Consider the following 11,557-nt stretch of genomic DNA (forward strand, 5'->3'; position numbering starts at 1 on the left):
TATCCCACTGTCTCCCGGACATCACATAGAGGTCTTTCAGGCACCTCCAACTGAACATGCCCAGAACTGAATGCACCATGTTCCGCCTCCAGCCTGTCTTGTCCCCAGCTCAGCTAAGCCACCCGTGGCTCAAGCCATAAGGTGGGAGTCACGATGCTTCCTGCTCCTCCGGCCTCCACCATCTGTCACAGAGATCTCTACGTTCTACCTTCTAAGCACTTTACGAGGGGTCCTCTTCTCTCCACCCCCACCACCCAGCCCCTGCTCCAGGCCACCCCCATCTCTCTCACTATCGCTGCAGCTTCCTAACGGGCCTTCCAGTCTCTACGCTCATTCCCTCTTGCACCCCTGCAACAGCCGCCCTAGAAAGGTATTTCGGATGGAAATTTCTCCATCTTCCCGCCTGGCCGAAAGCCTCTGTGCATTCAAGACAGAAGTCCACGCTCGTTACACAAGCCTACGACGCTGCACACGACCTGGCCCGGCCCACTTGGCTCTCCACCACTGGCCTTCTCAAGTTCCGGAGTCCCAGAGTCCCTTCCTGAGCTGGGACGGGCGAAAAGCAGGTTCTGCAGGACCGTGCCGGGCGCGCCTCGGACCCGTCGGGGCGGAGGGCGTCCTGCAGTGACTGGCCGGTGATCTCCGACCCTGCCAATCTCAGAGAGGGGCAGGGTCTGTCTGATGGTCTAGGCCAATCCTAGAGCGGGGGCGGGGCTGGGGGCGGGACTCCGGGCTCCTCTGCTGGTCCGGGCTTTCCGGCCTCCCATACCTAAGTGCCCGGCCGTCACCGCACACCGCATCTGCTGGCCAGCAACCTCGCGCAGCTCTCGGCGCAATGGACCCGGCGTTGGCCGCGCAGATAAGCGAGGTGGTGGCGGAGAAGATGCTCCAGTACCGGCGAGACGAGTCAGGATGGAAGATTTGCCGGGAAGGCGTGAGTGAGGAGCTGGGCAGGAAGGGGTCGAGGGGCCTTTGCTCCCTGTGGCCGGGGTTCCAGAAGCCCCCAGGCTGCTCTCTCCTGGAGGTTTTCTGCGTTCCATCCTCCGGAGCTAGACTGAGGAGGAGATCGCACTGGGGTTTGTTTCCTTAAAAAATTGTCGGGCCTGTTTTTGCACACAATGACCCCCCCGGGAGATAAGTATCTGTCCCTTTCTTTGAAAGACATGGCCAAGGTCACCTGGCTGGTAAATGGTTAGGATGGAACCGGAAGCACCAGGCTCCAAAGCCTTTACTCCTTTCCTCAGAGCAGGAGCCCCTCTCTGCCTTCCCAGGAAGGTGGCAGAGGGGTGGTGCTGGTCACTGGACACTTAGGATTTTTAACAAACAGACATAAATTGCCCGAGGAACAAGATGCATGGTGATTTTTAAGGTGGTTTGAAAACTCCCCAGTGCTCTTCTAGTCAGCCACATAAGATCCCTTTGTCCATCACATCCTCCTGGGGGCAGCTTTGTCCTGGACCAGTCCCCACTCTGCTACATGTCAGTTGGGTACCTTGGAGATTTGCATCTCTTGGGGCTCTCGACTTTTCTTCCGTAAAACAGGGGATTGGGCCTGGTGATCTCCCAAGGGCCCTTCTAGCTCTAAAATTTTGCGATTCTGTGCCTTTTGACAGAACGGAGTTTCAGTTTCCTGGAGGCCGTCTGTGGAGTTTCCAGGGAACCTGTAAGTGCACCCCTTGTTCAAAGCTTGTCAAAGGTGCCACACCTTTCCTGCTGTTTCTGTGGGTTTGCTTCCTAAGAGACTCTAGTCAACCCTAGCACCTGGAATCAACTTGCCAGTTACCTTCCAGAAAAGTTTCCGTGTTTAACTACATCATTTCCTCAAACTATATTCTTATGAAAGCTTGCCTTCCGTCCATTCCTGCAGGCCTGAGGGGAGGTGGGCTGGTAAATGTCAGCCCCTTCTCTGCAAGGCTGTCTTAAAGAACAGTGACAGACGTGACTTCTAGTCCTTATATGTAATCCCAGGATAAACAAGTTTGACGCCTTGGGGTCACATTCCTCTTTGTGCTCCAGGTACCGAGGAGAAGGCATTGTGAATGGGACACCAGAGCAGGTGTGGGACTGTGTGAAGCCACTTGCTGGGACCCTACGAGATAAGTGGGATGAGAATGTGAACAGTTTTGAAATTATCGAAAGCATCACTGATGTAAGTCTTTCTAAGCACTGTTATCCCTAGACAGTAACCTGACTCTGTTCCCTCTGCGGGGGGTCAGTGACACCTTTAGGCAAGAGGAGTACACTGTGAGCCCCTGAAGCCCAGCAAACAGGTTGCCCACTGCTTGACACTCAAACCCAGCCTCGGCCCAGGTACAGGTAGGTAACAATGAGACCCAGAGAGGTAGAGCTGCCCTAAACAGAGCTGAGAGAGCATAGCAGTGGATGATGAAAGCAGGAGTGCAGAGTGAACATTAGCTCTGAGTATGCTGAAGCAGTGCCTGGATTGGAAACATCCGCTCTAGTTTGAAATATTGCCCGTTACTGGGACCATGGTAATGAATTGAGTCCTGGCCAAAGAGTCAGGATTCTCTGCCAGCTGTAACGCTGCGCCAGGCGGCAGATGCTGGATGGCAGTTGCTCCATTGGTAAAATGTGTGGTATCTACTCTAGCGCTGCCCAGGAGAACTTTCTGCTATGATGGAAATATGCTCCAACAGCACTGTTCAATACGGTAGCCACTAGCCCCACGTGGCCACAGAGCATTTGAAAGGTGTCTAGTTTGAAGAAATAAATTGTTAATTTTACTTAATTTTCATGACTCGATGTAAATTGAAACAGCCACATGGAACTAGTGGCTACCGTATTGGACAACAAAGATCTAGTTTGTCCTGCCCTGGGATCCTCTGTAATATTAAGTATTCACCTCCTTTTGATTATAGAGGTTAAGGAGAAAAAACAAAACAAAACATAGCCAAAACGAATTAAAAAGTTGCCCTGGGGAAATGTTGCCGGCTTTTTTTAATTTGAATGGTGCCTTGATTTTGACATCTGGGGACATGGTACCCTCTTGGGTGTTTCTGTAGATGGTGCTGTGAAACCTCAAGCCGTAGTTCTTTACTGGTCAATCCGTAGGACCCAAGTGTTCTTAACCTTGACCAAGAATTCACATTTCAGTTCATTATCACAAATTATGTCAGTGTTTCCTGAAGGGTGGGGCACCTAATGTTGGGGCACTAGGTGATTCAGTGTATTAGGTCTTTAACAGTCAAAGCTGAAACTGAATCACACATAGGGAGGTCACCCCGTTTCAAATCTTCAATCTCTCTGATAACTTGAAGGGAAAAGTCTGGGATAGGTGCTAATGTGCCTTTGACACCTGTTTAACACTTGCGAATCTCCATTATAACAAACAGACAGCTGGCCTCAGGCTCAGAATTAGAACCCAAAAATCCCTTGTGTGTGTGTATATGTATACATATATATATATATATATATATATATTTTGCAGTTGTCTTTTATTTATACCAAGTGGTACCTTTTTTTCATTTCCAGTAGTTAAATAGCTTCCTTTTTAAAATAAGTTTAACTTTTAAAAAGTGAGCACATTTAGATAAAAATATTAAGTGAATAACAGGATAGGTGCTACCAGAGATAGGAAAAAATTGTGAAGATAGTATTATACACAAATGCTTGAAGTTGAGGAAACATGGGTTAATGCCCTTTGAAACATAATGGAAATGTAATAACAGAATGACAGCATGATTTTGACAAATCTCAAATATCCTAATTCTAAGATTGATAGATAGTAGATGGATGAGATACAGAGCCCTGCCACAAGTTTGTGGCAGTTATAACATGTGCTGCCGCTTTCAGCATTTCTTACCTATATGTCCTCTTCATCTTGTTCTCCAGATACTCTCTTTCAGGATTGATGCGTTTTGTAGCAATAATCAGGAGTGGAAGCTGTATAGTTACTTTTTTAAAAATCTCATCACTTCTGCCATTCCTACTACAAACTACTAGAATTCAGAAAAGGCAAAATTACCTTGTTTCTAGCAACAAGCTTTGGCCTTTAAAAAGAATATATGCTTTAAGAGAGGGGGAAACATGGAAATTCTAACTGCAGTGTGCAGTGCCTTGGTTAAATATTGAAATCAGCATCCCTCAGTGTCCCTTTGGCCCCCTGGGGAATTTTACACCCTAGGACAGTGTATGATTGGAAGATTCCAGATGGGTGGGGTATGTGGCACCTTTTTCAAGTGGGAAAGGGAAACCTGCATGAAGGTGCAGGCTGTTCTCAGGCAGGTCATTCTAGGAAGGACACATGGAGGATGAGCCCTCTGGAAACTGATTCCCAGTGCTCCCAGAGCCCACTGGAAAGTTCTCAAGTGCCCCCAGAGATTGCATGCCCACCTGGAAGACTCATACCCAGGGTCAGAGTTTTCTCAGCAACACACGGTGCCCCTAGTCTTAATAGCCAAAGAGGCAAGAGACCTTCTCGCCTGCTCCCCAGAGGTCTCCCCAGGACTGTCCCATCCTCGGGCCTGACCTGTACCTTGTGACCTTGAAAGGACTGGGGTCCTGCTGGAGGAGGGGAATCATGGGATAAAGCATGGGGTGGGTTTGAAGGGCCCTTGGCTTGTAAAGTGGGAGAATGGACTTGGTGGGATATTCTGAGATGGAGTGCAGTTCAAGGGGTGCTCCCTCCCAGGGCTGGGGCTGGGAGAAACCAGAAAGCTGCCCAGGACACACATTTAAGGAGGCACTGCTCTCAGGGTTAGGCAAGTACCCAGTCGGCCTTAGGAAGGAATGGCCTCTCTTGCCTCACCCTACTCCTGGTCCTGTTCAGGCCTCATCTCCACCCTGAGCTTTGTGGTAAATTCCTTCATCTCTCCAAGCCTCAGTTTCCTCACCTGTGAAATGGGTTCGTGAAACCTATTTCTCAGTTGCAAAGGACCACTGAGAGCTTTGTCCAGCCGGGCTCTTACTACGTGCTCAATTAATGGCAACTCTCGTGATCTTTTGAGACATAAGCTCAGAGTGGTCCTGATTGGCCATGGGCAGCCCGTGTCACAACCCTGGATTCTACGAGCTGGGTGTGTTGCCATGACCCTTGGCACGTCCAGGAAAGTTCATTCTAGACCCTCCAGGTCACAGCACCACCCTGCTGTCAGTGCTATTCCCATTTTCCAGACCCTGGGGTATTGGGACAGGGTGGATGAGCTCCGAGTCGAGTTGGGGTGGGGAGCAGATGCGCAGCCATCAGACGCAGCTGGATCCCCCTTTGCTCTGACAGACACAGTGCGTCAGCAGAACCACCACCCCCTCGGCCGTCATGAAGCTCATCTCTCCCAGAGACTTTGTGGACCTGGTGCTGGTCAAGACGTATGAGGATGGGACCATCAGTTCCAACGGTGAGTGACGGCAGGGCTGCTGCAAAGCCTTCGTGGGATGCTGGGCTCTGTCTCCTCCACACCCGCCCAGCTCTTCAAGGAAAGCCGACCAGCTGGAAATCCCTGGAGCACTCACAGCCTGGGTCCTTTTCTCTGTGCCAGCCTCCCCTTGTCAGGTTTGGGGAGCTTCTGTGCCAGGGAGGTCTGAGGTGGGAGAGTCCACACACTAGTAATTTTAGTTATAAATCGCAGATTTCGTCAGCACCCCGTTTTCATCCCTGCTGAGGTGCATAGTTTGTACCCTAGACATGTGGGGTATGGTTTGGCTTCAGGGAACCCCAGGGTGCGGTGATTCCCTGCACCCACGGAGCACCGTCCCGAGAGGGCTGTGGGGCTGTCCACTCCCCTCCTTCCCACGGGGAGCAGAGTTCCTGCCTCTGCACTTTTGATGGTGCGTCCCACTGAAAGCCACAGCGCCTGCCACTCCTCTGAATCTTCCACATGGGGGTCGATTGTGTGTCCATCCACACCTCTCGCGGCTGCGATTTGAGAGGGGTCCCTTCGTTCTCCTGCCCCCAGGCCTCATAGTCGGAAATGTTGTTTTCTCTAATATTCCAGCAGGCTTGGGGAAGCTGTGGACATGAGTGTGTGCGTGTGTGTGTGCGCACGAGTATGTGTGAACGTGTGTGTGAGTGTGAGGGACAGGGGGGTGGCAGTAGGAAGAGCCCAGGGCCAAGTGGCAGGGTCGTCCTCTGACGCCTGGGCTCCAGATGACTGGTCTGTACCCACCGTGGGTGCCCAGTAAGGCCCTTCAGCGGCAGTGACCCAAATGCCCGAAGTTGTAGCTCACGGAGCGTCTTTCTCTGTCTTCCAGCTACCAGTGTGGAGCATCTGTTATGTCCCCCAAAGCCAGGTTATGTGAGAGGATTTAACCATCCTTGTGGTTGCTTCTGCGGACCTCTGCCAGGGTAAGGATAACCTCTTGGATTGAATGATGTGCCCAGACCTAACTGTGGCTTCACTGAGGACATTCTACTCAATGGCAACATGAATGATGATTCGCAGTAATAAAAATGCCTCGCCACTCCGTAGGCCTTGATGTTACAGAACCCTATACACACACATTGGTGACGTAACACGCCAAAGTTCTAGGCACATGGGAAAGAATTGTGGGCAAGTGTCATTATTTCTGATGTGGGGAACCCTCCCTCCGGCCCCAGGCAAGCTGAGCAAATGTCACGGTGCCATTTAGCAAATGAGGAAACTGAGGCTCGGGGAAGTTAGGTGGTCTGTGCAGGCTCACAGGCTGGCCATGGGGGCCCTGGGCACCCAGTCTTCTCCTCCATGTTCTGAGTGCTCTCCAGCAGCCTGGAGCAGGCAAGAGCTTAGCCGTCCTCACCCCGAATCCCACACGGTGCTCCTCACCCCTCACTGAGGAATGGGGTGGAGATGCTCGGGGCTAAAGGGCGATTCTCAGAGCACACCGTGAGTCAGCCCCAGAACCGAGCTCAGAAATGGTTCTGTCCCTGTTTTCTCGCAGGTCATGGCCAGGTTCTTTTTGGGCTTTTGGTTTTGGCCTCACCGAGCAGCGTGCGGGATCTTAGTTCCCTGACCAGGGATCGAACCCACGCCCCTTGAAGTGGAAGCGTGGAGTCTTAACCACTGGGCCACCAGGGCCAGGTTTTTACCAGGAGCTTTCCGTGTAATAATAACCCAAAGGTCACTGGTTTATCCTGGGAACCACTCAAGTTGACAAAGAAAGAAACTGTACCTGAGGGTCTGTCCCTGTCACCCTGCAACCCACAGACAGACACCAGCAGGGGAAACATCGATGCTGTCACTGCACAATCCCAGGAGAAGGGTTTTGGTGCTATAGCATTGTACCGAAAACCCACATCCCACACGTCCACCTGACACTTCTGACTAAGCTGGCTTTTCAGACATCTTGTGGCAGACTTCTGTTAAACGTAGCAAAACTTTATGAGTTTGAAAATAATAGCATAGCTGCAGTCCAGCACAGCTCCCCTCACCATGCACACACACACACACACACGCGTACACACACACACGCGCGCGCGCACACACACACACACACACACACAGAGGAATTTTCAGAATAAGAGTCAGCGCACCTTCCCCTTAGGGGCTGAATTCTATGGATATCTTCCTTGGGGAGAGCATACAATTTGATGAGTATCATTATGCCTCATTCCAGATGGCAAGAGTTGATTGCACAGACTTTGTAGCTGGGTCACTTAGAGCCAAAACCCAGCTAGTGTGGAGGTGTTTTTCTTAAGACATTTTAAAAACATTTCTTATTATATATGTTACAAATATTTCTTCCCAATATGTTATATATATATATTTCTTGTTGTTTTATCTTTTGGCCACACCCCATAGCATGCGAGATCTTAGTTCCCCGACCAGGGATGGAACCTGCCTCCGCTGCAGTGGAAGCGTGGGATCTTAACCCCTGGACCACCAGGGGAGTCCCTAGTGTGGAGGTTTTGACTCAGCTCGCTTGAAAGCATTTTATGTGGATCTGAAAGCATTTTATGTGGATCTGAAGCCTGTGACTGTGATGGTTCCCATCACTCTATGAATATAGGCCTGTTCTAGGCGCTATGGATTCAAGAAGTGATACTAATCATGACAGGAACAGCAGCAAATGTTTATACATCACTCCTGTGTGTCAGGCACTCTTCTTTATATTTTATAATTTAACTCATTTTTATTCTTATAACAATTCTAAGGTACTGTTATTACCTTCATTTTTTATATGAGGACTCTGGGCACAGAGAGGTTATGTAACTTACTCAAGATCACACAGCCAGGAGCTGGTCAAGCTATAGCATCTGACTCCAAAATCTATGCTCTTAATCTAGATATTGACCCTTCAAAACAGATAAGCCTTCTTGGAACTTAGATTCTAGTGGGAGCAGGGTAGACAGACAAAACACAAGCACCATAATTATATCAGATGTACACGCTTGTAATGATCAGATTTTAAATGATTTGGAGAAAACTGAAACCAGATAAAGGTGCTGGGGAGGGATGGGGGAGCTAGACCAAAGGCCCCCCTGATAGGACGTTTGACCAAAGCACGGCACAGGGAGCCTTGGGGATGGAAGGGGGCTGGGGGGAGTGCGTTCCTGGCAGAGGGATAAGCAGGTCCAAAGTCCCTGAGGTGGGGGCAGGCAAGGGGCATTGAGGGAATGGCATGGAGGCCATTGTGCCAGATGGCAGTGAGCAGGGGGAAAGGCAAGGAGATCCCGTCACTAAGAGAGCAGGGCCCATGTCTTGGAGTCGTGGGCGCTGCCCTCGGAATCGAATGGGGAGCTGGCGGGGAGTCTGGAGCAGTATGTGCCCTGAGCTGGTGTCCAGTGCTGTGATGCCTCTGGAGTGGGCGAGGTTGTGAGCCAGAGCAAGGGGACTAATTAGAGGTGAGGGATGGTGGCGCCTGAGTCGAGTGGCTGCAGCGGACAGGGCAGAGCTGTCGGGTTCTGGTTGTTCTGCAGGCGGGGGGGGCTGGTGTTTGTAGCAGGGGTATCGTAGTCACATCGTGAATGCAGCCCTGCTCTGTGCCCAGCGAGTCTGCTGAGTGCTCTGCACGTGTTAGCTCACGAATCCTTACAACAAGGACCAGTGGTGGACGCCGTTATCTAGCCCAGCCTTCTCCATGGGGAGACCAGGTGATTCCAACATCTCTCTGAGCCCCCCTTTGCCCGCTCTGTTAATGATGTCCAAGCGAGAAACACTCTTCACCGTGACCACTCTGTAAGGTACCGAGTTTGCCTCTTCCACCCGGCCTGTTGCGTGTTTACCTCCTCCCAAGCCCCGTCTTCACCCGGAGGAAAGCATGGTCACTGGGCAGACTTTCTCCCTCACCTGTTCAGGCCAAAGAGGACAGCACTGAGAAGTACGAGGGCTTGAGTGAGCCTGGAGAGGAGGAACAGAGAGAAGAGAGAAGGTCCCAGCAAAGGTGGAGGGGCTGGGGGTTGGTGAGCAAGGAATAGAGTCCGATGATGCTGAGACTTTAGGATGGGAGGCAGTCTGTGCCCCCCCGCCCCGCCCCGAGTTCAGGCTCTTTGCAGAGAAGGCACGAGCAGAGGAGAGAAGCCTGCCCAGCCAGCACCATCCTGCACTGTCATTCATCTGCTGGTCCCCGGCCCTGTCTGTGCATCTGGGAGGGAGGGCAAGGTTCTAAAGGCTCTCCACTTCTCAGCCCTTGACCTCCAGGATGTCAGGAAACATTTGATGGGCAGGTGCAATGCTCCGTGGGGTTCCTGTTGAGACTCTGAGGCTGCTGACAGCTCCATTCAAATGAAACGCCAAATGGTCTCCGCAAAGCCCGTGCCTTTGTTGTCCTGGCAATTGGGAAGTTTGTGACACTGAAGACCCCTTGTCCCTACCAAGTTGGGTCCCATCTCCTCCCGTGCGCGCCCCTCACTGAATCTGACTCTCGCTGGTGGGCTTCACTGCCCTTGTGCCCCTGAGCGTGAGGCCACTACGTGTGCAGCCCAGGGAGGTCCGCTGAGTTGCTAGGTTGGTGAGCGGACCCCGCCTCTCAACTTCGGCACAGGTCTGTGCCATGTTCCGTGTTGTGGCCTCCCTCGGGGCTTCTGCCACCCGCAGCCGAAGCCCCTTCACATGGGTGCGAGTTACGCGTCAGGTCTCTAAGTCAGCCCTTCTCACGCTTTTGGTCTGAGGCTCCATTCCACTCTTAAATATGATTCAGGCATCAAAGGGCTTCTGTTCATGTGGATTATATCCATCAGTATTTACTATACTTGAAATTAAAACTGGGATATTTAAAAAACATTTACTTTAAAATAATGAGAATACGTGTATTATATGTTCCCATAAATAAACTGGGATATTTAAAAAACATTTACTTTAAAATAATGAGAATACGTGTATTATATGTTCCCATAAATATTTTTGTGAAAAGTATCCCATATTTTTCAAAAGAGGAGAAGAATAGTGAAGAGTGGCCCTGTTTGACATTTTGGGAAATCTCTTTAATGTCAGGTTTAACAGAAGCTCATATCTGCTTCTGCATTCAGTCTGTTGTGATATCACACCTCATGTGGCCTCTGGAAACCTCCCCCGGAAGCTGTTGACAGCTCCATTCAAATAAAATGCTCAGTGGTCTTCACGAAGCCCATGCCCTCATGGTCCTGGCCAAGAGAAAATTCGTGAGAGTGAAGTACACGCTGAGAGAATGGGAGTGAAAAAGGCAACTCACATCTTAGTGTTGTGATGAAAATAGCTCTGACCTTGCAGACCCCTTGAAAGGGTGTCAGGAGCCCCCAGGAGCTGCCAGACCATTTGGAGAACCGCTGCCCTCAATGGACAGAGTGCAGCATTGTGTCTGTTCCTCCCAGGACCCGGTACAGGAGTGACTTCTCTGAAAGCCTTTGCCGAGTGAGTCGGGCACAGGGAACGAATGACCTTCCTGGGCTGGAAGTGGGGGGTCGTCCTCGCGCAACGGCCTGGCGGGGCCATGGAAGCATCCACGAGAGGACCCGCTTCCATCCTGAAAAGAAGCAGGTCCAGAGGGATGCCCTGGGCAGTGAACCCAGCGAAACCCCTGGGTCTGGACCGTTCCCCTGGGCGGGCTCTCTGCTCCAGACACATAACAGCCCTGGCCTTGCTTTCACAGGGAGCCCAACAAGACCAGCCTGGTCACGTTCTTCCAGACCGACCTCAGCGGTTACCTTCCTCAGGGCGTGGTGGACTCCTTCTTTCCCCGCAGCATGGCCTGGTTTTACGCCAACCTCCAGAAAGCAGTGAAGAAATTCTACGGCTGACATCCTGGCTGGTGGGCCGAGAACTGCCATGACTCGTGCGGAGCTGCCGTTGTTGGGACGCAGCTGGAGAGCCTGGGAGAACACGGGCTCCAGTGGAACCGCTCTACCTTTGGAACCCACCAATGACCAGACATCAGCCAGAGGCAGCCCTGGCCCCTCCTGCGCCTCCTTCCACTTGGGTGGGGCTGCCATTTCCCAAGCACCCCTCCTCCAGCAGGGTGGACCCCCAAGGCCCCGGCCACCGGACAGGGACTCTGCCCGGGCACCGTGCGATGCTCGCGGGTCCAAAGCCTTTCTGTGCCGATCGCTCTCAGAGACCACGTCTCCCCGTTTGTTGAGAAGAATCACCATCAATCCCGAGAACCTGGCCCAGCCCCTTGGTAGCATTCGAGCTCTCAGTCCTGTGCCACA

The 11,557-nt window shown here is 51.6% G+C and overlaps 1 protein-coding gene across 1 annotated transcript; it reads left to right on the forward strand.

The window, feature by feature from the left end:
• Positions 1–835: 835 nt before the first annotated feature.
• On the forward strand, positions 836–11,146 carry STARD5 (StAR related lipid transfer domain containing 5; the record flags this gene model as incomplete). Its single annotated transcript, XM_082839454.1, has 6 exons — positions 836–934; positions 1,614–1,663; positions 2,017–2,149; positions 5,237–5,354; positions 6,208–6,301; positions 10,999–11,146. 6 exons carry the CDS (start codon positions 836–838, stop codon positions 11,144–11,146), a joined length of 642 nt encoding a protein of 213 aa, XP_082695580.1.
• Between the last annotated feature and the right edge of the window lie 411 nt (positions 11,147–11,557).

The sequence above is a fragment of the Leucopleurus acutus genome (assembly GCF_964270905.1).
Source record: "Leucopleurus acutus genome assembly, chromosome: 1".
Lineage (NCBI taxonomy): Eukaryota > Metazoa > Chordata > Mammalia > Artiodactyla > Delphinidae > Leucopleurus > Leucopleurus acutus.